Source organism: Balearica regulorum, chromosome Z (genome assembly GCF_011004875.1).
Source record: "Balearica regulorum gibbericeps isolate bBalReg1 chromosome Z, bBalReg1.pri, whole genome shotgun sequence".
NCBI classification, from domain to species: Eukaryota; Metazoa; Chordata; class Aves; order Gruiformes; family Gruidae; genus Balearica; species Balearica regulorum.
In genome coordinates, this window is record NC_046220.1 from 67825712 (window position 1) to 67853031 (window position 27320).

Genomic DNA, 27320 nt, shown 5'->3' on the forward strand with positions numbered 1-27320 from the left:
GGCCCGTGTCAAGGACATCGCTAGGAAACTCCCCAGCCTGGTACACCCCTCTGACTATTACCCACTGCTGCTCCTACATGTGGGGAACGTGGGGATGAAGCAGAGACACATAGCACAAAAGCGATCAAAAGGGACTTCAGGCTCTTGGGATGTTACTGAAGGATTTGGGATCGCAGGTAATATTCTCCTCCCTCCTTCCAGTTGAGGGCAGCAATGTTGGGAGGAATAGGCGGACACAGTCCATAAATGCATGGCTCTGTGGCTGGTGTCACCGCCACAACTTTGGGTTCTTTGACAATGGGGCAGCCTACACGGCACCAGGCCTGATGAACCCTGATGGGATTCATCTCTCTCCAAGGGGGAAGAGGATCTTTGCCCAGGAACTAGTGGGGCTCATTGACAGAGCTTTAAACTAGGCTCGAAGCGGGGAGGGGGATAACATCAGGCTTGCCAGCGACATGTTGTGGGACGATGTACCTAGGTTGGAGGGATGGGGTGCTGGTGAGGGCCCTCAGCCTACTGCTCAGAGACATGCTGGATGCACTACAGCATGCTCAAAGCCTAGAGGAGATGAGCCGGGGGCTCCGGATGCAACAGGAACCAACAGGGTAATACTGGGAAGATACATCAAAAGAATTCCAGCCACCCCAGCCAGTAAGTCAGCCTCATCGCGGGCACAACTGAAATGCCTCTACGCGAATACACAGAGCATGGGGAACAAACAAGAGGAGCTGGAGACATGTGTGTGCCTGCAAGGCTATGACCTTATTGGCATTACAGAGACATGGTGGGATGGCTCCTATGACTGGCGTGTTGGGATGGAAGGGTACAGGCTCTTTAGGAAGGACAGGCAGGGCAGGCGAGGAGGGGGTGTCACCCTCTGTGTCAATGACCAGCTGGAGTGCATGGAGCTCCACCTGGGGATGGATGAGGAGCCCACTGAGAGCCTATGGGTCAGGATTAAAGGGAGCACTGGGGCAGGGGACATCATAGCAGGGGTCTGCTACAGGCCACCTGACCAGGGGGACCGAGCAGATGAAGCCCTCTATAGGCAGATAGGAAAAGCCTCACGTTCACAAGCCCTGGTCCTTATGGGGAACTTCAATCACCCCAACATCTGTTGGAGGGACAACACAGCTGAGTGCAAGCAATCCAGGAAGTTCCTGGAATGTGTCGATGACAACTTTCTCCTCCAAGTGATAGAGGAGCCCACGAGGAGAGGTGCCATGCTGGACCTTGTTCTCACCAACAAGGAGGGCCTGGTAGGGGATGTGAAGCTCAAGGGCAGCCTTGGCTGCAGTGACAACGAAATGGTGGAGTTCAAGATCCTCAGGGCAGCAAGAAGGGCGTGCAGCAAGCTCACTACCCTGGACTTCAGGAGAGCAGACTTTGGCCTTTTCAGGGATCTGCTTGGTAGAATACCATGGGACAAAGCCCTGGAAGGAAGAGGGGCCCAAGACAGCTGGCTAATATTCAAGGGTCACCTCTTCCAAGCTCAGGAGCGATGCATCCCAACAAAGAGGAGGTCAAGCAAAAACACCAAGATGTCCCCATGGATGAACAAGAAGCTCCTGGGCAAAGTCAAACAAAAAAAGGAAGCCTACAGAGAGTGGAAGCAAGGGCAGGTAGCCTGGGAGGAATACAGAGAAACTGTCTGAGCAGCCAGGGAGCAGGTTAGGAAAGCCAAAGCCCTGACAGAAATTAGTCTGGCCAGGGATGTCAAGGACAACAAGAAAAGCTTCTATAGGTATGTCAGTGATAAAAGGAGGACGAGGGAAAATGTGGGTCCCCTCCGGAATGAAATGGGTGAACTGGTTACCCAGGATATGGAGAAGGCTGAGGTACTCAATGACTTCTTTGCCTCAGTCTTCACCAGCAAGGGCTTTAGCCAGACTGCCCAAGTCACAGAAGGCAAAGGCAGGGACTGGGAGAATGCCGAACTGCCCACTGTAGGAGAAGATCAGGTTCGAGAATATCTAAGGAACCTGAAGGTGCACATGTCCACGGGACCTGATGAGATGCATCCGTGGGTCTTGAGGGAACTGGCAGATGAAGTGGCCAGGCCACTCGCCATCATATTTGAGAAGTCCTGGCAGTCCAGCGAAGTTCCCACCAACTGGAAAAGGGGAAACATAACCCCCATTTTTAAAAAGGGAAAAAAGGAAGACCCAGGGAACTACAGGCCAGTCAGTCTCACCTCCATGCCTGGCAAGATTATGGAGCAGACCCTCCTGGAGACCATGCTCAGGCACATGGAAAATAAGGAGGTGATTGGTGACAGCCAACATGGCTTCACTAGGGGCAAATCGTGCCTGACAAATTTGGTGGCCTTCTATGATGGGGTTACAGCGTTGGTGGATAAGGGAAGGGCAAGTGATGTCATCTACCTGGACTTGTGCAAGGCGTTTCTCACTGTCCCACACGACATCCTTGTCTCTAAATTGGAGAGACATGGATTTGATGGATGGACCACTCGGTGGATAAGGAATTGGCTGGATGGTCGCACTCAAAGAGTTGTGATCAATGGCTCAATGTCCAAGAGGAGAACAGTGATAAGTGGCATTCCTCAGGGGTCAGTACTGGGACCAGCACTGTTCAACATCTTTGTCAGCGACATGGACAGTGGGATTGAGTGCACCCTCAGCAAGTTTGCCAATGACACCAAGCTGTGTGGTGTGGGTGACACGCTGGAGGAAAGGGATGCCATCCAGAGGGACCTCCACAGGCTGGAGAGGTGGGTCCGTGCCAACTGCATGAAGTTCAACAAGGCCAAGTGCAAGGTCCTGCATGTGGGTTGGCACAATCCCAAGCACAACTATTGGCTGGGCAAGGAATGGATTGAAACCAGCCCCGAGGAGAAGGACTTGGAGGTATTGATTGATGAGAAGCTCAACATGAGCCAGCAGTGTGCGCTTGCAGCCCAGAAAGCCAACCGTGTCCTGGGCTGCATCAAAAGAGGCGTGACCAGCAGGTCGAGGGAGGTGATCCTGCCCCTCTACTCTGCTCTTGTGAGACCCTGCCTGGAGTACTGCATCCAGCTCTGGGGGCCCCAGTACAGGAGAGACATGGAGCTGTTGGAGCGAGTCCAGAGGAGGGCCATGAAGCTGATCAGAGGGCTGGAGCACCTCTCCTATGAGGACAGGCTGAGAGAGTTGGGGTTGTTCAGCCTGGAGAAAAGAAGGCTCCGGGGAGACCTTATTGCATCTTACCAGTACCTGAAGGGGCCTACAGGAAAGATGGTGAGGGACTGTTTATCAGGGAGTGTAGCGATAGGACAAGGGGTAACGGGTTTAAGCTGAAGGAGGGTCGATTTAGACTAGATGTTAGAAAGAAATTCTTTACTGTGAGGGTGGTGAGGCACTGGAACAGGTTGCCCAGAGAGGCTGTGGATGCCCCATCCCTGGAAGTGTTTAAGACCAGGTTGGATGAGTCTTTGGGCAACATGATCTAGTGGAGGGTGTCCCTGCCTGCAGCAGGGGGGTTGGAACTAGGTTATCTTTGAGGTCCCTTCCAACCCAAACCATTCTATGATTCTATGAACATTATGCTATATTGCTAATTTGGTTTCCTCCATATTTATTTCTTTAAAAAGATTCTGTTACATTTCCTTTGATGCTTCCAAAGTCCACACAATATATGTTGACTTTACTGTAGAGTACATTTGGATCTCAGACCACACCATCCAGTAGTCCGTCAGTCATGAGCAGTCAATGTCAAACTTTTTCCAAGTAAAATTAAAACTGTAGTTCTTGCATAGTGCAATAAGTATTAATGGAGTTCAGGCTCCCTACATCGGTTTAACTCCAACTCTATGATGAGTGAGGAAAAAAGGAAGATGCTAATATGGATGCAGATTTGAACATTTCCAAACTCTGCAACAATTCAGATCCAGGATTCCAGTCAAGCTCTTTTGGTAAATCAAGTTTAACCAATTAGCACCCCCACTCTCCCCCCCACCCCAAAAATTCACAAATGAGAATGTAAGGTGAAGGCCATGACAGTTTATTTGGGAAAACTGTACCTGTCTGATAATGTTGTACGTATACATATCACAGCTTAATTTCTTCCTGGACATGTACATGTTATTAATGGTAACCTCCTAGAATACTTCAACTGGACCAAGATCAATTTCTGATCAGGTCTTAACTCCAGGTAGAATTAATTTGATTGTAGTCTGATCTAATTACTGCAAAGACATTTAATGAAACAGTATCTGGCTTAAGCAAACATAAGCCATGGAACTCAGGCTCAAACCTAGCTCAACACTATCTCAACATAATTAAACGACATACAGGAAGCTGGAGTACTGCTGAGAAGAGCTGTTAAGGGAAGCAGTGAGTTCTCAACGTAGAACAAAATGCCATGAGGAAGACAAATAGCAAATCAGTGCTGTGACTATGGTCCTTATTTTACGGTGAACCCTGTCATTTGCAGCACTCTTAACCTAGAAATGGAGTCTTTCCTCACTGATTGTCCTTACTTTTACAAATACTGGTTTCTTCCTCTTCATTATTCTGTATTTTACTTCTTTGGGTACATACTAGAAGCACTGCCAAACACAACTTGCACAAAATAGCAATCTCCAAGCATTTGGGGATGAATCTCAAAACCAAAACTACTTTCTTACATTTATTCCTCTAAAACAGAGGTGTGGGAATAAGCTACAGAAACTCACATGACTGAGCAAAAGAACTGCACGTTTCTGCTGCATAGCTGAGGAATGATCTGTACATAAATGTAACTGTTACTTAACTTCCTTTTCCAGGCTTTCATTTGTTTAAGCTATCCTTGATTAATTTAATTGAAAACAAAAAAGTAAACATTTGGCTTCCTTGGAAGGTTTTGTTATTTTTGTTTAAGAGAAAAAAAGATAGGATAAATAAAAATCTTCTTTCATGCTGACATGTAAGAAGGAATCCAATAGGTAAGAAACAGACTTTAGACTTAATTCAAGGAAAATAAGCCAGAAAACTCTTTAAAAGATAGTGTTTACGTATATATAAATGCACCCTGCTTGTCAAAAATATTTATACAAAAATTAAGACAATTGTTAATTCTTGAGTGTTACAAACATAAAAACACCACCTGTTTTCCAAGTCAGTTCAGCCAATGCATACTTCAGATCATTTATATTACTAAACATCCCTGAAACTTTGTAACTTAGTAAACTAATGAATCACAGTGGCGTTTCAACTCAGACAACTGGCAACATAGATGCAAGCTTGAAGCTAAACTGAATCAGCAACTGAACAATGAGCAGACTATTTAAAACTTTAAAAAAAAGTTGCAGCCATATAGCTTGCATTCATATCCCCTTGATATACACAATTTTTATTAGACTAGCTCTTCAGATTTGCACTCACAGTAATGCTTTATACTAAAACAAACAAACAACAAAAAAAACCCCAACCCCCCAAAACCCTCACTGTAGTATTCATTTCAGAAAGGGCATTAAGTGGTGTATTTTTGTATATATGCTTAACATCCTAGTACATGTAACAAGTAGTCTCCATTTTCAGGGAAAGTGTGAATGGATTTAAGATCTCCTTTTTGAGCCAACGTTTGTTGTAAGACAGTACTTGCTGCACAAACTGGATGGCAGCTGATTTTTTTTCCAGTCAATGCGAGGTTTCATAATCAGTTCCTGCCATAAGCATCAACCCTTCATTCATTCAATCATAAAAATGTGACTTACTAGAAAAGGAAAAAATAGAGTCTAAAGGCACAGAATCACATAGCTGCTCTAGTAGGAGTCTGTAAACAGAGAATTGTTTGAATTTAGGAAATCCAGATCTAGGAAAGTAAAAAGGCATCTGAAGCAGGCTTTTATCCAGCCAACTTCCTTAAAGACCCAAAGGGTTCTGAGGTCTACAAAGTATGCACTAGAATACCGTATTTCAAAAAGCAATAAGGCAAAGAGTATACTCATTACTTCAAAAAAGTTACAATGGTAGTGTAGGCATACACAGTATAACTTAGTTACAATGCGTGGTACTGTTTCTACTACATAGCCCTGTAACTGTTTCCTTTCTACATAATCGGAGATTAAACCCAGGTTCCAGGTGAACACAAAACCATCCTGTACCACTGTCTACCACTGGCGACAGTTCTTCAGCAGCAGCATTTGCTCTGCCACCTGAATCATGCCCATGCTGAGGGAAGTCCACAAATCAAAGTTCAGAGATTAAACACTGTCATACTTGTGAAGAGCTTCTTCTAGCTTTTGTGTCACTTTTTGAAAAAAGAGTATTTGCTGTTGCAAGAAATGCTGCATCTGTGATTTAAAGTCCCTCACACGAATTTTATGGAAATGATTAATTTCTGCTAGGGTCGCAAAAGAAATAATATTACAGCGTTCTTGAATGCCCTCTGCTTTTTGGAGCTCCATCTTCCCTTCTTCCACATGCCGCTTACTCTCCTTTACTTTGGTAAGGGCTCCTGTGTAAAGAACAAAACAAAATAGTTGAACTGTGAGGACAATGTAAACTTGACTACTGTACTTAAACAGCTGATTTAATAACACAAGGACTTGTATAAAGCTCATTCTAAATGTATTTATACGCATGTGTGTGTGTGTGTATATATATGAATGAAAAGAAACAAAGTAAAACTTTTTTATAAAAAAAAATCACGGAAGAGTGAATCTTGTTCAAAAAAAACCCCAACAACAGATAAATAGATGACTAGTGGGAAAAAATGAAAGCACTGGAAAACTAGTCAGATCAATTTAAGCCTACATAAACACCAGAAAAATAACGTCATTAAGAAATTGGACTTTGTGAAACATCACTTTTCCCAATCTTTGTGAAACATCAAAAGCAGATCTGAATAGACAAAATCTTGCCAATACACCATTCTGCTTTTACTCTACAGATACCCCAAAAATTAGTTACTGAATACCAGAGATTCTAAAAGCTTATTTGAAAGTTGCAGACATACAGGTAGACCTAGTCTTGTAAGAGCTAGAAGAAAAACAGAACAAAAGAATTGTCAGTCCTCCTCCAAATAGCTAATTAAAGCACACACATCCTACAAAAACAAAATATCACCCAAAACAGACATACCCAAAGCAGACTCATATAGTGACAGAGTAACAAGATATGTCTTAAGACATTCACTTTCTTGGAGTCAATTTCCCAAAGAGCAACTTCTTTGCCTTAAGTATTACATATATATTATATTCCTACAACTAAAACCAATCAGACCAATACAACTTATCTTCTCACAAGATGCTAGTGACAGGACATTTTTCACATCCTTTATGATCACGCTTAAGTTGCTTGTTCCTTCAACTAGTTGTAATGTCTTAACTAACTCTTTCCTTTCAGATTATACTTCTTACTGTGCACACAACTACAGTTCACTGACAGGACTCCCTCTACATTGCCTTGAAGAAATGCTTTTCTGTACTCCCTACAGCCAGCAAGCCAACAGAGAAACCTCTCTGCCTGTATCTTCCAGATGGACTACCTCCACTCTGTCTGCTGGGCAAACAGGTTTGTCTTCTTGTCAGCATGGATCCACACATGTAGTAAACACCATTAAACAGTAAAAACAGTTCATCAGCAGAAATACTATCTTCTGTCCTTTCCTTCCCGTGCCTGTTTAATATGCCATTTCGAATGCGCCTCCACCCAGCACCCTGACACATCTCTGCAATTCAGATCTGGAGCATGACCTTGTGCACAGACACATCTGGGTTTGCTGCATGCACAGCGGGTTGGGAGGCAACTGGGGAGCACAGCCACTGCTCACTGCATTTCGTTCAGGCACTTCTCACATTCCCCTGCCTGCTGCAGCTCATCCCCTGCCCACCTCCAACCCCCCACCAGGCAGTCAGGTAGAATGGAGGGGTCATGGGATGCTCGTACTAGAAGTCAAAATATCAGATGATTTGGCAGACCTGGGGAAAGAGAGTTTGTTGCATTTTTTAAATGAAATGGGGGTTATGTCTTGCATTATAAATAAAATCTGGAATTCCTAAAACCAGAGAAGCATGCATGACTCTTCTCCAGTCAACTTCTCACAACTTGTTGTAGGAGGGTTTTTTTTAATTGCAAACACTCAGGAAATACTTCCTCTGTTATAAGTATTTCTGTACTCTTAAAATCACATTTTTCTGCTTAATTTGCATTTAGGCTGTGCAGTACATGGCATCTCCTGTCTGCAGCCCTAGTATAAGCTCTCAGTTGTGAGTATAAGAAATTCCCCTCTGGTGTGACGTACTTAAAAAACAGACCATACGAAAGATTTTCCTTTTCTTTTTTATAATTGTGGCAGGGAGATTATTAACAAGGTAAGCATAGACTGTAGGCTGCATGGCTGAGAACACTGGTATTCAACTGGCAGAGGCCACACTCTGAACCTGGTACACCAAAGAGCTGCCCAGAGGCCAAGGGCAGCAGCTCTCCCCAGGGGCTGCAAGGTGGTGGCAGGGCCTGGATCTGCACCTTCCCAGTCCCCACAGCCTGTTGGCATGGTGGCAAAAAGCTTGGCGCTGGCTGCTACAGCTGATTGACCTCATCATCTCCAGCCTCGCCCAAAAAACCACCGCTGAAAAACCTTTTCCACATGCAGTGGTGCCAGCAGTGGCACCATGCCAGAAGATCTGTATTTTCTCCTCTGAGTGAGGAATCTACAAGGTAGGGCATGATGTGAAAAATAGTTAACTCCCTCTTCTGCAAAAAGGATGTTTCTTTCAACAAACAAAACCAGGCTTAGCAGAAATTTTCTCTGTGTTCCATGGGCATGGCAGGAATCCATGCACGGCTGTGAAAAACTGAAATTTGGGACTTACTGGAAGCCAGATGGAGCTGGTTAAATAAACATGACAACTCTTCAGTTGTTATGTGGGAAACAGCTTTAGATGTTATTTCTAGAATGACCAAACTGGAAGAAAAATACTGAAATTTACAGCATCAGCAACTGAAAGCATAACTAAGTTCTGCAGCGTGCATAATCTTCAAATCATTTTACATCAATAAACCCCATACATTACCAAATACTAAACCCCTCCAGATTAGACATATCACGCACTACGCATTTTTTGCCATTAAAAAGAAGAAGATTTAGAATTAGGGAAAGGAATCAGAGGGCAAACCTGCAGCCATTAACACTGCTCTCAATGCATGTGGTTTCATAGTGGTCCTATAGTGGAATTTCCTTTAAAACCTAGGCAGACTACAACCAGAGGTCAGCAATGTTTGACAAGAACTTACACATATGCTTAAGCACAAACTCGGTTCATTTTTTGAAGTGCCTCTAAATGAAGTGTTTAATCTCCATAGCCTACAGCCCTTGTATTTGAATCTACATGAGCAAAACTCTGAGCCAGAGCAGAGATTCATTGATGCTGAAGGTACAATGATCCGTGCAGGTTTCTAACAGTGAAAGGAGGGAGGAGGACAGGGTGAGGGAATTGGGGAGCAGAGAACAGTCCCTTGTGTGCATCCCTGCTTGAAAACAAGGGGTTTGCTCAGAGGTGCCCAAGTAAGGGACAGGTCTCATAGTAATCTCTAATGCCTCCCAGCCCACAACTCCTAACCCGTCTCACCCCAGGCTGTACACCATGAACTTCCCCACCTCCATCCTCACTAATCTATCCATTGCCCTCAGTACCTGATCCACCAACTCCCTGCTCCTGCTGCTGCCCTTGCAGGCTGTTGAGGCTGAGCAAGCCTCCTGTCACATAAGTACACCTGCGCAAACATCTCCTGGTTTCTGAATTTAATCATGTGAACATCCAGTATTGGTATTGACAATCCAAAAAAGCAAGACTTATTTAAAAACAACAGCAGAATTATGGCAGCCCTAGAAAGGGCTAACACATTTTAGGAAAAAGAAACAGAAGGAGCCACCTCCTAAATGCATATTAGCTCAAGGAAACCTCCTGCTGAATAAATGTCTGGGATAAATATCCACCAATGCACTGTTCCCAGAGGGATGTGATACATAAAAATAAATTCTTGGGGTTTTTTAGCTACAGCTCTACAGATTCTGTAAAGTCTTGCCCATGCATTTAAAGTTTTTGGTACGATGAAAAGGCCTTCTGTCAGGAGATCACGTTCCAGTGATCAGGACTAGCTTTCAAACAGTGAAGAGGGCCTGGATCAAAGATGCTCCAAAAAGCTGTGCTACATCTATTTCTGTTCTTAAAGGTGGGGAAAAGCAGATGTGAATGCTGTTTTTCATTTCCCGAAGCCTAATGTTAAACAGACAGTGGTACTCACTGAATGCTGCTAAGGGCTTAAGAGAAACTTGCAGGTTTCAGTACTTGTTTTGAAGTATGAGATTAAACAACACAAGATGATATAAACACATTTAACAAGAACATTTATAGTAATGTGCTCACAGCCAAGAAGACAGAGACAACATAAAATTCCTGCTAGAAATAAATACTTGCAAGCTGTGAAATGCACAATACAAACAGCAACTTAAAAGGGTGCTGAGGATTTATGAGGGAAAAAAGAAGTGTATTGAGTCAGTAAGCTGACCATGCAAACATGAGGTTGCAATGAGACAGGAAGAGTCAAATACATTCAGGAAAATTAAACAAAAAAAAAAGAGAATTCCTGAACCTGAGAGTACTCTGGCCTGGGTCAAACAATATATTTTCACATCACCTGCAGTTTTATTACACTAATAAATGCTTTGAGATTGTGTGAAGAGTCAACTAAGGGTGGGTTTGAATCCATACTTGAAATTGTACTGACTCTCCCTCAATGCTGTAAGTACATGTATATACCTGTAAACCCATGCTGATGCATACGTGTCTCCAAGCTGTCCAATCGCAAGGTATGATAAGCCTACCAGCAGCCAGCCCTATGCTAGTTCTTCACGTTCAGTGCACATGACACAAGTCCAAGTTGCAGCCTGCAACATGACCAGAAAGCAAAAGTTTTGCGGCTCAGCTCATCAAGACTGCAATTAAAACTGCTCTTTGCTCAACTCCTTTGTCTCACTTGAAGCCAGGTCTGCCCTGTGCCTGCCAGTACAACAATCAGAAGCCAAAGAAGAGCAGTAACTTCTAAGGGTGAACTATCTTCCCACTGCCTCATCTCCATGTCTCCTCAAAACACCTGAACATCAGCTTTTGAGTGGTGCACACAGCAGCCAAGAGAGAAACATCAGCTATGCCTGAAGCTACTAATCCAAAGACAAGCCTAGAGAAAGGGAATTTTCCAAGCAGAAGCCCTTTTTGCTCTGTATTTTCACACAGGTTACTACAGTGGACATCTGTGTCACAACTGGGCTTGCTCAATTCTTAAAAACCACAAGCATTAATTACTGATTACTGTTCATAATGGTATCACTATTTCTGAAAAATCATCTGAAAAAACTAGAGCAGCAATGATTTAACTGCATAAAGTAATGCTGCATATGAGATGAAACACAAAGAAGCATCAGCTCAACACTGCTAAAATAAAGCATATGAAGCAGTGGTAAGTATCTGTTGAAGTCAGAAGGTCTGCAATTCACAGTCACTCTCAAGAATGTGCTTCATCCACTAAGTCACCCATATATCAATGCCTTTGGTATCTCACTCCAAAATACTAAACTTAAAAACTCGGCCAGCTTGTAGGAGCCAACAAGTTCAGTTTTAAATCCTATAATTGTAATGCCTTTAAACTGCAGTTTTTAAAATATTTCTTTCACTTCAGTGATGAATTACGCTAAAATGGAGCAAATACATTTCTATCTCTAATAGTGAGATAACAGTTTACATGTATGTCAGTTATGATTAGTACAACACTTTCAGCAAATACCCATGTTCTTGTAACTCTACTTCACACCTTGAATTAAAGAATTATCACAAAAGAACTGCAAATGGACTGAAAGAAGACATGGGAGAAAAAAATTTACTCTTGTGGTGTCTTACAAAGAACATTATTAAACGTATTAAAAATACATCGTCAATGGAGCTGGGGGAGGGAGAGAGAGTGAAGCAGTGGGCTGGGTGCCAGCTCAACGGTATGTGCTGCTCCTCACATGATGGCTCTCTGCCTCTCCCCACCGGCTCCGGCACTGCCAGAAGGGAGGTGAGCATGGGCCGGCACACTGCTGGGGCCACTGGTCTTGGTGCAGGTGAGAACCAGTAACCGTTCCGAGGGATGGAAACAGGGCACCTGGCCACCAACTCCTCTAACCACAAACCTGTACTTATTCTATTTGTAGAGCCTTTGCGTAAATGGTACTGAAAACGACAGCAGCTATAAAAAAGGCAGAATAGAAAAACACCCGAGGACGGTGATTGTTCTGGTCTTGCCATCAGTGGTAACTGTGGCAAAACTGAAGAGCACCGTATTCTTGATCACTACTTTCAGAAGTCTTCTGGCCAACAGGCTTCGGTGTGACAGCAAGACCTTGTGTTGAAGTCCAAGGGCTCCTCTGAGAGATGGCTCCCTCACGGGGAAGGACAGCTAGGGTCAGAAAACATTGTGATTTTCAAAGAAACTCACAAGTTTGACAAAGAAAATCTCTCAGCAGCTCTACCTCAGAAATCTTGTGAAAATAAAATGACTGGTGCAATAAACAATTTTTCACCTTTCTCCTATCAGCAAGCTACGAAATAAAATTTGGTGCATTACTTATTAGAAAGTAAAACAACTTACACTTCCACACCATTCAGCTGCCCATCATATTAAATGGTCTACGAGTAGGCATGATGTGTCTTTCAAAGCATGCTATTGAAGGGAGAGCTTTGAACTAGTCTAACAACTCCCTTTGCTTCACTTTTATTACAAGACACTGTTCTAGTATGTACCTCTAGAAGGAAGGGAGAAAAATATTTTCATGACATTGCTTTCAAAGGATGCAAAAGCAGAATATGTAACTAGAAATAAGTTTTCTTTTTCTTTACTTAATGGTGAGGTTATTTAACTACAGCTCTTTGCTTAAAGATTTGAAAAGGCAAACTCTGAGTAGCCCACGTGCATGTAGCACAGCTTTGATTTGCCCTCCTTCTGAAAGAAACAACTGTGGAGGAAACAACATTATCCCTAATCCAGCAGACTGCCGCCAGTACAAGCCTGTCTATACGACCGTCCCACTTACACCAGATCTAGCAAAGCTGTTGTTACAGGATGACTCAAATGACTAATCCAATAAAAAACTGCATGTGGCCTGGAGGGGAAGGAGACAGTGGCTTAGTTTTATCAATGGCTTAGCTATGTGATCCAGCTCAGCCCAAGGCTACAGGATCATTAGCTCCAACACAAGGGAAGTTGCAGAAGCACCACAGGAGATTACACATAACATGACATCCTACTCCAAAAAAAGCCCCCAAACTTCCCTCTCTCAATTCAAAGTGAAACGACAAAATTGTGTATAGCAGAATAGAGATTTTACTACATTGACAGATTATTTGCTTAAGAACGCTCTGAGCACAGATTAACAAAAGAAGCCTACATTAAGATTCTGCAAATTCTTTACATTTTCTGTCCAAGATTTAGAATGGAAAGCAGCATAATGGGAGTTTGCCTGAAATTAAAACCAGAAGACTTCTCCAGTAGGGAGTGAACTGTGTAAAAGAAACATCAGAGGGAAAAAGTACCATTACAATAATTAATATAGGAACCACTCGATACTCTAAAATCTGGTTTTACAGTTTTAAACAGAAAAAGCATGTGTTTTCCAACATCAGAAATAAAATGATGAAGTTGCTTTTTCGTTCGGAAACTGCCAGAGTTTTCAAAACTAGTCTCTCTAATTCGAAGATTATATTCTCCTCAAGGGTGCAAAAAACCCACTTTAACAACATTCTCTTTTCCATAATGAAAGTTAGAAATACAAAAATAAAATGTATCAAATTGGAATTACTTTAGTATTACATGGTTTTTTTGTATAGATACATGAAAATGGCTATAATGCTATTAGAATCTGCAGCCTAAAAATAGTTTAAAAAAATTGAGATTTATTTTTTATTATTTTGTTGCCCATTGCTCAAAAAAACACAGAATAAAATAACACTATCCTATAAATCTAGACTCATAAGTCACAGTACTCTGCTAATGTCTAGGTTAACACTGACTGACTGCAGGATTATTAACATTGGACAGAATTATTTGTTCTTCCAGTTACCCTGTTGCTAGGCTCAATGAAAGCTGTCACCCAGAGATGCATTCTTCAGTTCAACATGAAATCATCTTCTAATCTACACAATAAAACAGTCATTTCAGAAACTTGATTAATTCTAATCTCATCTGGTAGTTTTAACATATATATTGATTTAATTAATACATAACCAATTAACGACAGTGTTAGAATGCAGTGTCAAATGTCACTCTGTTTTAAAGAGCTACCAGGGTTAATGGATACTATACATGTCTAACTTTTTTTTTTATTTTAAATAATGCAATATTTAAGACCTTATTAGACTCACGGTGCACACATCTGCCAGTTGGTGTGCACACACACAGGAAGAGCATACATGGCCAATTATTTATCCAGATGGACAAGGACTGTAACCATACCTGTGCATGTCAAGAGGCTCCAAAATGCTCCTGCTACTGAAAAATATTTAAATTGTCACACTGGCAACATGCATTTCAGTTCCAGAGTCCTTCAGAGGAATCTACAAGCTTTGGTACGCAGCACCTCCAGTTTTGCTGGGCCATGCTACACCACGCTCCTCTGTGACCAACAAGCCACAGTTTGCCCTTGAAACCGTTGGTAATAGGAGGTGAGAGCAAGATGTGAAAATGAGTGAGAGAAACATCACAGAATTATCAGTTTATCCTACTGGCCCACATAACCCCATTAACAAAACAAAAAAAAAAGCCCACAGTGCTAGGTAACCACATGTAAAAACTGCAAAATCAGATGTAAGTTTTCCATTCAAATCTTGAATACAATGACTTTAAAACTAATATATCTTCAGATGTATTGTACACAAACAGTGTTTTAAGCAAACAAATGACCTTATTTCAGCCACTAAAGCATGTTTAAACTGTGTGCACAAGTAGTTCTAACTTTACATCACTTTTCAGTGATGTCTGAAAGAAGGCCTGCCAGAAATTATTTAATCTTAAAATCCAGCTGAATTGTGTATATTGCTGTCTTATCACAAACGTATTGTTTTGCCCCACAGCCTGAGAGGCAAACACTAGGTAATGCTGTTTTTTCCCAATTTTAAGGCAGTCTGTACTTTTCAACACTCACATATACCATTTAAGATATTGATACAGCTTCAGCTGACACTATGGACTGGGGGGGACAGAAAGGAATGAAACTTAAACTAGGTTAGTCACTAGAAACACGGTACATTTGCCCATTAGAAAGCCACTCACGTTTTTCAGGGTGGACACAGTTGAAAGTTTAAGTGATCACAATTTGCAGAAGTACAAAGATGAAACCTTTCAGTGATTTTAAGTACTTCTTACCAGCTTACATCTAAACAAGGCATCAAACAGGCTTTTCAAATAAATCTCATCATAGATTCTGAACACTAGTTTCTCCCAATTAGGATGCTAAGAATGGGCACTTTCTGCTAGAATGATTCTACAGACTCTTAACAGCTTTTGTAAAGGCCCTGTTCATAATGCTGACTTCAAGACAACAGCCTAAATCAGAAATGACGCTGTGCATGCGTGATATAAACTTATTTTCAGTAAAACTAGTTAATAGCATATAAGCAGAAAGGTCTCCTCTGGATCTATTAAAGACGAATGTAAGTCAGAGCCAAAATGGATGTAAGCATCATTATATTAAACAGTAACTTATTCAAAATTTTCTTAAGATTCATGGGATGTGGGTAGACAGAAGACATGTAACACTGCATATCAATATCCATATACCATTATCAAGAGAAGCAAGTATAAATGCAGGTTCCACCAACTCACGCATCCTGTCTTTACTGGGGTGCCATGAAAAACCTGTTTTTGGATGTTGTTCTCTGTAAAGGCTGAAGAGAAGCAAAAAGCAAGCACAATTTACAGTGTTTGCTTGTCCATCATCATCTGCTTAGCTCCACTACTGTCCTACGATGAGCAAATACAACATGCATACCCAGTTTAACATAAATTTGTATGAAAAGAGTCAAGATCCAAATTAAATGCAGATGCTGCTCCAATTTTTCCCTAGTATCCCTTAAATGCTCTCTCTTAGAAATCTGAATGCTGCATTATCTCTTTAAGGACAAAAAGAAGTAGACTCCTTGTTGCAGGAAGAATATGCAAGGTAAACCATCATTAACGTAACCAACTAAAATATATTATATAATACAATAGCAGAACAGGTGAACATTATTATAATACGTTATATTCATACTATATATAAGAACTGCTATACATTCTTGTATTATGTTAATTTTAAATTGTAAATATATATCTTTATTAAAATTATTAATATACAAATACATTACATATTATAATATATAAAGAATATTATAGTTTTATAAAGGCAGAAGATAATTGCCTGCCTTTTTAGGAGGAAGGGATCTGCCCCTTTGAGTTTGGGCTTGCATAAAACTGCAAGCAACTTGAAAATGTAGTGTCATTGTCACGGTATCTGGTAAAATAGTTCCTTTTTCAGCATACTACCAATTAGCTGGCATAGCTATTCATGCATATAAAGATTCAAAATGGTAAGGCTGAAAAAACTAGAATAGCAAGTTGCTTTTTACCATGGGACAAAAAAAACAATGCAAACTCCCAACCATAGCATGAATCTGCTTTTCACATGTAGACATAAAAAGGTTAGTGCAGTTCATCACAATTACTTAAGTTGTCCACCATGATGTGTACTTACCTAAAACAAAGGCTGAAATGATCACTTCTTCCTGCTCTGCTACAGTAACAACACAAAGTCTCTACCAAGAACTGAACAGATTGTTTAAATGTATATATTCTGCTACTGATTTAATGAGATTCCACTCCAAAATTTAAAACACACTTTTCACTAGGGCTTTTTTTTCTTTTAGTTTTATTTAAATCCTCATGGCCTTCATAAAAGATATAAGCAAGATTGTGCAGAAAGCATTTGCCATTTGTTTGCTCTAGTCTCATAAGACTCGTGTGGGCTCAGGCAAATGTGATTTCACTTATTTAATTAGAATTTTCAAATTCTGTGCTATTTGAACAAAGCAATTTAAAAATAAGGTACCAGGTGGATGAGTTTATACAGTCTATACACATTAACTTGGCATTTTAACTGTTCAAACAAACAAGTCTAACAATGAAGTCATGGAAAGATGCTGGAAAGGCTGAAACGTGTCCTTGTTTCAAAGGTGACTTGCAAAATAGAAAAACCAGCTAGCTTGTTTGTTTTTGATAATATGCTTACAAAGACTTGGAAGAACTCTGAGAACTACTTTCCGTTTTCAGTCTACCAATTCTTGTCTTGCCTGTTTGGATGGAAGTCCTTTTAGCAAGACCTGGACTTCTCTGAGCTGCAAGAGAACCATCTCTCCATCTAGATTCTTCAAAAGCTTCAAGCTGAAAAGGTATTACATAGTCCTTGAAATAAAATTACTTCCTCTTTCTACAAAATGTTTTTTAATTCTTCAATATCTACACTGACCTGCTGCTGCCCACTCAGTCTTCCCAGTAGACATGGCTTTGCTGCCCGTGGAGAGCAAGTAACTGTAAGAACACAAGGGGTGACAACGCGCTGCCTGCGGTCAAACCTACTACAGGTGTGAGCTTTGTTCAAAACCTCTCTAGCCTGATGGGACTAAGTGGGCAGTCTGGACAGACTTTCTGGTGTGCAGTAATGCACGCAGTCTCTCCCATGGGAGGAACAGTTACACTCGTCCTCTGCTACCAGCTATATTTGAAAAAAATCACTGGGTTTTATCAGCTACGAAACATCTCTCTGTCATCAAATGTGTATGATATGAGGCTAGTGGGTTTCCAAAGGCAACAGGAAAGAAAAAGGCATCATGACTGTGTGAATTGTGTTCCCTTAAAAAGCTAAGATCAGAAGAGATTAAGGGGGGAGTGAAAAAGAAAAACACACCATACTTTAAAAAGACCCATGCATCTTTTAGTCAGGGCACAGAAGTCCTTTTTTTCTCTTTCTGTTTAACCTTCTTCAAGCAAAGCTATCGCACAATTTAGTCTTGTTTATTGCTGTCCTCTGATTTTACACACACCAAGGAAGCTATAATTTTATATAGTTTCTAAATGTGAAGATTCTTTCACGTTTTCACTATCTAAAAGTCTCAATTTCCTTCAGGTTGCCTTCAAATACTGGGAGGTAATATTGGGTCATTCAGCAGCAAGCAGACCATGCTACATCAGTGCTGGTAACAGCAACGGGGATGCTGACAGTGTAAATATACAAGTCATCCTGGAGCAACCCATCCCTTCTCATCACAGTCCTTAAACAAATGAAATGCAGGTACCCATCTCTTTTTACTGTTGGAAGGGTCATCTGGCTAGGATTACATTCCTAGCTCACAGCCAGTAGCTACCTGAGTTGAACCCCATGCAACATGTATGTATCTGAGGGACAGAGGAGGAAAAAAAAAGTGGATAAAAGGAAAAACAAGGATGGAAAAACTATGTCTGCAAATTCAAGAGGTTAGAAAGTAAGCAAGAGGGAAAAGCACTACTTTTACACTGTGATATGAAATTTTAGGTGTGAATTTTGATCAGTCTGATTTATTCGTGAACCCCTCCTTCCCTCAGAAAAAACCCATTGCTAAAAACATTAGAGAGTTCCAGCTTTCAGTGTTGTTTGGGGTTTTTTTATGCATTTCCAGCTGGAATGTTTTTTCACCTATAATATTGTAAGATATTCTAAAACAACACCAGCAGATTCTTTAAAGCCAATATCTAGAATTCTGTTTGCTTCAGGTAAATAAGAGAATTTGCCTTATTTTAATTGTCACTAACAGTGATCAAGGAGCAAAAAAGTCATTCAGATAATTTTTAAAGTAATTCTCTTAAATCTTGGCATGCAGAGGAAACAGAATTGCTGCCTAAATATTAGAAGATATTTAGACCAATTTCTCAAATCTGTTTTGCAAAAATCATAACCAAAAGTTTGTCTAGTGTTAACATCATAATGTCAAGAGACAGGAGAAACCTGGAAAGCAGAGCTGAAACAGCAAGATAGTATTTCTTCCACTTTCAGGAATTACAAAAGGTCATTATAATTCCTCAAACAAAACTTGAAAGACAGAAACTCAAAAACCTGTAACTCCTCTACTCTCACACAGCAAATATGAAGACAAGACAGCCAGACAAGCTTGAGCTACAGAGCTAGCACACACTATCTCAAATTCTTACATGTGCATAAATTTTCTGAACCTGAACCTGCATGGGCCTGCAGTAAGCATTTATGCTGAAGATTATTGAAGTCAGAAGACCTCATCAGTTGAGTGAAGCTCTAGCAATTAATATTTAGGAATTATTTTGCCAAGAATGCCTAGGGAATTTCCACAAGTAAACTGTGAAAACAGAGAAAAGAAGGCATTATCCATTACAAATGAAGACAAGAGGCTGCTTCTTAAAATTAAAGCAACTGAATCTAGCATTTCTTGAAAAATACACCAGTTCTGCAAAAGAAAATTACAAAAGTGCAGCTTAGTTTTTGAGCCTACTGAACTTAATATTCCTCTTCTACAAATGTTTTGCCAGAGGCTAAAGAAAACTGTGTTCAAGTATATCTTCCACTCCAAAACACACAGGTATGCACAGGAATACTTTCATGCAAGCACTTTAGAAGCATTTACTTATGGGGAGTTGAAGGCTAGATACATACAAATATTTGGCTGCTCAGATGCTCAGGACACCACTCTGCCATCATCTACCCCTACAGGTGCCAGTTTTCCCCTAATTGCTTAGTTTTCAAATAAAACCTATAAACCAACAAGTCATTTGTAAGGGTTGTATGCCTTGAGGCAAATACGCTCTGTGCCAGCCTCAGTGGGACTCTCAAACCAAGCATTTCCAGATGGAAACATGGGGTTTGAAATCTAGCGTGTTCTTTGCCGTAGGGCTCAATCCAATTAATCTTCAGAACTGGACTAGAAAACACACAAAACTAGGTAAGGTCTCTCTCAAAGCACTGACAAGTTGATCCTCAACTGGCATATGGGACAGAAAAGTTCAAATCTTTCATCTGTCTCTTCTGGGGCAGGAACTTCAACTCTTCCTTCCCTCACAGAAAACTCTGTAAATACTGGGTGCTCAAGATGGAGAAGGCAGAAGGAAAAGAATCTTTTAAAATCTCCTACAAAAGCTATTGCCATTTCAGAAAATACTTACAATATTAGTAAGACAATAAACAGTTTGAAAATATCCCCACAGTCCATAGGTTCACATGTTTTATGCAAGTGACCAAAATGACAATCCCTTTCTGCACACTTTAGATCACATATGAGATCCTCAACACAAGAGGCAAAAAGACCTGAACCCCAAAGCAATTAAAAGCACAACGGTTTAGGCATTTTCCTGCTGATATGCAGATAAAGTGACAGCAGGGCTTACATGGCTTTGGTTCATAATTCTAGGAGAAAAGACAAAGCCCAAACAGAGGGAAATTTTTGTCTCTGACTTGCAGATTCTCAGTCCTTCTTTCTGCAGAAGTTGCAGAAATGATTAAAAAAATCCCCAAAGGTGCAGACTTCTCAGTCCATACCACAAAACACACTTTCAAATCACATTCAGCAGCTGTTCAGCTATCAGCAGTAGAGCAAACCCATAACCAGACACTGCAGTTGAATATTCTATGCACAGATATGGGCATGTTTTGGCCACAGCTGCCTTTATTTTTCAGTCCTCCTCGGGTCTAGGGGAATACAGAAATGGAGTCTACATAGAAAACAAAGGAGAAGTACTCCTAACTTCAGAGTTCATCATTTAAAGGCATGGCCATGTAAGCCATGCATCAATCAGGCTGCTGTTTCTACCACTTCTAAGGGCACTTTGGAGTCATTTTACTGCACAAAGAAGTTGTATGCTAGAAAATAAAACACTTGAAGAAAGACATGCCAACTCTATTTTTCAGATGATCTATTATCGCCAACAGATATTTGTTTAGTCTATACAGACAATAATAATTCTCAAAACTGGCAGCTATCCCAGATACTGAATTTAAAAGCAAGCTCTTACAACATAAGAACACAGAACAGTTCATATTTTCATCTTAAGTTTATAATTTGGAATTGAAAAGTTATACCTTTTTACAAGTAACCCTCAAGAGTAACAAAACAGCAATATACTGGGTGTAAAAAACATTTTCCCCTCAGTTTTCTTCCAGTTTGCCTGTTTTGTAACAGGAATGACAACAACAAACACAATCCATTTCTAACCCTGTTCCTATCATGAATGTGAACACTCAAGAGACCAACCTCTCAAGCCCATGCCATTTTCTGATGGCAAAGATGTACAAGGGATAATAATGTGTTGAAGGCAGTGTAAACCCAGAGGTGCTGCAGCATTAACACCTGTATGCAGACCAGCTGTACATTTCTCCAACCAGCTCCAAGACAATGCTCCAGCACAAAATCAACTCTACATATGTCATACTCACGCACTGCTCTAGAAGCTCATTTAGATGAACTTTCCCTTGTTCAGTAAGGTAAACCTAACCAGTAAGCACAAATTCAAACAGAACTATAAAAAACCCTAGGGTTGAGCCAAGCACGTATCTTATTATTCCCAATCCTCTCTTCAAGGTCTCGTCTCCAAAAATACTGCAGTGGAGAACTCTATACAGCCTTAAAGTTTGAGGGTGTATTACTTAAATAGTATATATAATCTGCTGGTTTTTTCCACCTAATAAAAAAAAATCTTTTCCTTTTTTTCTGGAAGCTTACAGATAATCCTATTAGTAGCTGACAACTCACTCTGAAACACAAGGCATTGCCAAGGCCACCTTTCTGTCCAAATTTAAAATACTTGAAAGTTGTTATCAGAAAACAATGCCACAGCAGCTAGCAGAACAACTCCTCAAAGGTTAGACGACACACTTCCCTTTTCTCTTCAAAATAATATTAAGGTTGTTTAAGTTTCCACTCTCAATTTTCAAGATTTGACAGGAGAATGGAAATCTGACTTTGATGCATGCAATTTTTATGAAAAGCTTACTTTCTTAAATAACAACAAATTGTGTGCTTTGTACCCACTCTGTTTCCTTAGATTTTCCCAGCAATAATTCATACCTCCTGGAAGCCTGTCTTTTTGATCTGTTGAAAAAACTCTTCCAGCTCCCTTACTGTTGAACTCAAGGTACTGTTCCAGATGCAAAAACCGTGGAAACGTCACTTAAGGGCACAAAAGACTGATTCACCGTGATTGACGCTTCAACCTCTACTTCTTGGGATGCAGAACACCATTTATTAAACTCCAAAATAACTTTCAATAAAGCTCATGCATTTTGTCAGGCAAGTGTTACACACACTCATTTCTGCAGAGCAGATGTGATGTTTTCTTGGTCTCTCTTACAGCTCCAATCCCCATCCCCCGATCTTCAAGTGGAGAACAAGGAATATTTGGTAAGAAATGTAAATATGTGGTAAGGAATATAACAGCAAAAAGATTAAATGATGGGCTAGTCTTCTCACAATGGTGAGGAATACATGAATATCATTCATTTCACAGCAGGGAAATCATCTACACAGATATAGTGCTACAAACTTCTATTTATCTGAACAAGTGTCACTTGTTACATAGGAGATGATTCATTTTCCGAGTTTCTTTCTCTCTGACGGATCACAAAAGCACCTTATAAGCAGCAACCTGAACCTCAGAAGGGTGTTTCAGCTAGAAAGATGCTGAATGGATAACAGGTGAGCAACATCTTTTTATGATAATGAGGCAAAAGATGAGCAACTCCAACTAAACACCGTGGCAGACCATTATTCTTACAAAGGCACCAGAGTTTAACGCACAGCCAAACTGAGAAACCTCAGTAGCTTTAAACATCTCATTTGACTGTCTGACACTGCAAAATGCGCACACCACCACATGCACCTCAAACAAGGTGGTCAATCGGAGGAGTACCTGCATCTTCAGATTACTTCATATTTATTATCTACTAGATCAGAGATTTAAGATACCTAACATACATCAAAGAACAACAGATGCTTTCATACCACTTGATCTCCAAGGTTTGTCAACGAGACCATTAAACTTTAATGTATCAGGAGTATAGGCAGATGTGGTTTATTTCAGAGATACACAGCTGAATGCAGCAACCTCTAACTAGTAAAATTCCCAACTATGTCTAGGCCTTTGGCACAGAACAAGAACTGTCACTGATGTGGTTTTTTTGTATTTTTAGCAACAGTTTACCTGAGCAAACACAGAAAGATTTAACCCAAGGCCAGCAAGCCAGATGCAGGGCAGATTTAGCCCCTGGTCCCTACATCTGTGTGCATACCACTAATACATAAAATTTCATCGTTTCAGAAAACACAGAAGGGTATTACCTTTCTGGACATGGATGATGTCTGGGAAGTTGGCCAAATGCCCCTGATACAGCGCTAACAAATCCATTACAGGATCTAGGTCCTGCCGGGGCTGATCGGCAAAGAGGTCCCCGATGGCGTCGTAGGCTTCTGCAGTGAAGGCTATAGCTTGGTTGAGGCTAGCCGAAAAGGCCTGCTGGTCCAGCTCAAAGGCCTGACTGAGGCACTTAAAGGAGTGCCCCACCTTCTGGTATTCCTTCTTGAAACCAGTGACTTGTTTGCGGGCAAACTCGTTGGCTGTGTGATTAAGCTGCAGGGCGCTCTCATCCATCTTCTTTGTGAAGGCTTTGAAGCCATCCACCTGGCTTTCTACCTCCTGCAAGTCCAGGATGGCCCCAGGGCCTGTGGGGACACTGATGGTCAGGAAAAAGTTGGCACCCACCATCTCATCCTTCTCAGCCTTGCGCTTGCCTTGTTTCCAGGCCTTCTCATCCGTGCTGGGACAGGTGAGGAAGTGCTGGAAGGCATCGCACTGAGCCAGCACAGGGTGGCTGCACATGTGGTCCATCCACCAGGCCAGGCCTTTGCGACGTTTGGATATGAAGTCCTCCTCAAAGCGGCCGGTGGCCTGCTTCTCTGGCAAGTGGGGCACAGAGATGACAGGGAACTTCTCGGCCAGGCGCCCGTAGAGCCAGTCAAAGTGCTTGTAGCGGCGGTGCACCTGCTGCCCCGTGTGGCTGGGCACCAATTTGTAGGCGATATAGCTCTTCATGCCCTTGAACTTGGTCTGCTTGGTGGGGTCCTCGATGGAGCACTGGAAGGGGTAGGGGTTCTCCTGCCACTCGGGGCCCCGGGGGCCCAGCACCACGCACAGCTTGTCTCCGTCCTTCACGAAGCCTGACGCCTCGCCCAGCACGAAGGCCTCCCCGCCGGACTTGACGAAGGTGGAGAAGCGGTTGAGGTTGCGGCTCACCGTGGCAGAGCTCTTGGCACTGCCACCGCCGGGCGGGTGTGGGTGGCCCGCCGGGTGACCGCTGCCACCGCGGGAGCCCAGGGAGAGCTCAGACCGGGTGGACAGGCGGTAGCGGCCGGAGGCCACGCCACCCGCCGCCTCGTAGTCGGGGTAGGAGCTGCCCAGGGCGCCCGGCTCGTCGGCCACGGTGGAGCTGTCATCCCAGTCGTCGTCCCAGTCGTCATCGCTGCCCTGGCTGGGCTGGTAGGAGCCGCCGTAGGGCGCCGGCGGGAAGGGGTACCCGGCGGCGGCGGGGGGCAGCGGGTAGGGCTCGGGCGCCGCCGCCGGCGGGGGCTGCTGCGCCGCCGGCTTGAAGGCGGCGGGAGGCGGCAGCGGCTCGAAGCCGCCGGCGGGGACATTGGCGTAGCGGGCGGGCGGCGGTGGCTCGGCGGCGCGGATCACCTGCACGTAGGAGGCCGGGAAGAGGCCGCGGTCGCCGCGGCTGTTGACCCCCTCCAGCCAGCCCTCGATGTCCTGCTCGCTGCAGAGGCTCAGCACCTCGTGCTCCCGCAGAGAGATCTCCCCCGGGTTCTCCGACCTGAAGTCGTACAGCGCCCGGGCCCGGAGCGCCATGGCCCCGCCGCCCAAACGCCCCCCCCCCCCCCCCCCCCCGAGGGGTCTCCCCGCCGCCGCCGGTACCGCCGCCCCTCACCGCGCCGCGCCGGCGGGGTTGCGGCAGGAGCGCGCAGCTGCCGCCTCCTCCTGCCTCCGCGTCCCGCCGGCGGGGACGCTGCGGCGGCTGGCTCCCCGGGCTCCGCTGCGCTGCGGCCGGCTCCGAGTCCCGGCTTCACCCCGGCGGGCGAGGCTCGGCGCGGGGGCCGGACCGGCAACCGTCCCACGTCGCCAGTTTCTCTAATCCAGAGCCGAGAGGCAGAGCGGAGGGGCAGAGCGGAGGAGCCGAGCGCAGAGCGGCCGCCCCCATCGATGGGCCCGGCCCGGCCCTGCCCCGCCCGCCCCCTGGCGTCCGAGCGGCCGCGGGGCTGCGAGCGCGGGCGCCGTTACGGTTCGGCAGCGCTGCCGGTCTGCGCCGGTTTGCGCGTCTCCTACCGGGTTTTACCGGGTGTAACACCTGCACCTCCGGCCTCTTTAAAGGCGGTGACTGATTTGTCACAGGTCTACCTGATTTCCACAATTTCCTCAAGCACTTAACTATTCCTCCCGACCCCCCTCAAAGGCGTTTCACGCTTCTCCAGGTTTGGCCGAGAAGCTTGCACACCTTCTGGGGGGCTTCGTGATCTTTCCAGGGTTCCCATGTGGGGAGCAGGACGGATGGGTACTGTCGCTGCTTCAGCGTCTCTGCAGGAGGTGCATCACGCAGGTGCTGTGGCAGGGGGTTGCACTGCTTCTGGAGGTCCTCCTCCAGCTAGTTGTTGCTTACAAAGAAAAGTAAGGTTGGAGTTAGGAAAGCGTGCATTTTGTTTGTGGGTAATGTGTATTTTAGCCTTCTCAAAAAATGTGGTCATGCTGCTGATAATGCTTTTCTGTGCTTTAATCCTATCCCCAATATTTTTCCCTGCCCTTATCATTTGCCCTTGTAACTCCCGTGGCACCTGGTCCTGTGATGTCTAATGACATAGATCCCATCCCACTAATGATCTCTTTGGATCCCTGAATACAAGTTTCTCTCAAGATTTCTACCTGTTCCTGAACAATTAGAAAGAAGTTATCTAGAGGAGATGTGCCTGTTTGGTCCTCAGTTCCTCACGCTTTCCCATCAACACCCTGCCAGATACGCAGTTCTTGCACATTTCTCTGATGTAGTTCAAAGTGTATGTTGCTTCTCAAAGTCTTTTGTGACAACTAATTTGCCTTCACCTGAGGGCAATTCACTGGAATGCTACAAGACCCACTGCTTCCTTTCATTGCTGGCTTAATGCTTGATACCTGGAGTTTGCTTTTGTTCACTTTTTTGTTCTGAACTCCATTTTCCCAATGTTAGTGCACACATTATCACAGTGCTTTTCTGTTGCTGTTGCTTGACTTGTGTACTTCACATTTTTTTTTAATCTTTCAGCTCACCCTGGTTTAATGTTTTAGCCCCAAATTCCTTTATTGCTGAACTCTGGAAATCTGTTTTAATTAGCCAATACCAATACTGCCCAAAGAACCACATAGTTCACCACATAACCAGCTCCTCGGTGGCCAGCCAGTGGAACATGTTCATGTTGCATCACTGGTGCCACCATCTCCAAACCCAAGCACTAAATTTGCAGCAGCAAGTTTACAGGGAGCAATTCTGAGTACCAACATCAGTGCTAAAGCGAGAAGCGTCATTCTTCTCCGGAGAGAGAGCTGGCAACTGCCCAGGATGGCGCAGCTGAAGACCGTGACTTCAGACAATTGTGTATCAAGGCTTCTGGGTTTCCTGACCAGCTCACTTAGTACTGGTGGGTGGAAGCACCCTGACCTGATGGTCATGATTACCGTCCTCAGCAGGGTCTGAGGAGCTCCTCAAGCCCTGTATCAGCATCTGTCAGTGCTCTTTTTTCCATCAAGGGTAGTGGTTGTCAGCGTTGTGCTGTCAGTGTTTGCCTTTGACGTGGTTCTCTTCTGCTAAATGCGGGGATTGCCATGGCACCTGAGCTGTCCAGTGTGCTGCCCTCCACACATGTGGCCAACCTAGAGTAAGGACTAAAACCCCAATGGGAGGATAGAATTGGAGCAGTTTAACCTTGGTCTTAGGTTTCATCCCAAATTCAGATTACCGCAAATCAAGATAAGTGACTGGGGTTTTGCATTCCTTCCAAAGTTACTCCTAACATTGGTCTGGGCAGTCTTGTGCATTCATGTGAATCCTCACAAGCCAAACTACAGAAAATTAGCTCCTGATCTGCCTTTTCTATACCACTTACTGTTTTATATGTATTTACTGCACCTGATTCAACTCCTTTCTCAAACTTTTCAGTCTTATTTATCTTAATTTCAGTGTTCTTAATCATTGCCTTGGGA

General features: G+C 43.2%; 1 protein-coding gene across 1 annotated transcript; it reads right to left on the minus strand.

Annotated features, from left to right (window-relative positions):
* Positions 1-3981: 3981 nt before the first annotated feature.
* On the minus strand, positions 3982-25215 carry SNX18 (sorting nexin 18). Its single transcript, XM_075741065.1, has 2 exons — positions 23381-25215; positions 3982-6438 (listed from the first exon to the last, which is right to left on the minus strand). Exons 1-2 carry the CDS (start codon positions 24942-24944, stop codon positions 6185-6187), a joined length of 1818 nt encoding a protein of 605 aa, XP_075597180.1. The 5' UTR covers positions 24945-25215; the 3' UTR covers positions 3982-6184.
* Between the last annotated feature and the right edge of the window lie 2105 nt (positions 25216-27320).

Bases quoted from the DNA above. Each gene is read 5' to 3' on its own strand.
- SNX18 (XM_075741065.1), bottom strand. From the start codon at position 24,944: ATGGCGCTCCGGGCCCGGGCGCTGTACGACTTCAGGTCGGAGAACCCG. The intron at 6,439-23,380 runs GTAATACCCTTC...TTCTTTACACAG, and splicing joins CATCATCCATGTCCAGAAAG to GAGCCCTTACCAAAGTAAAG.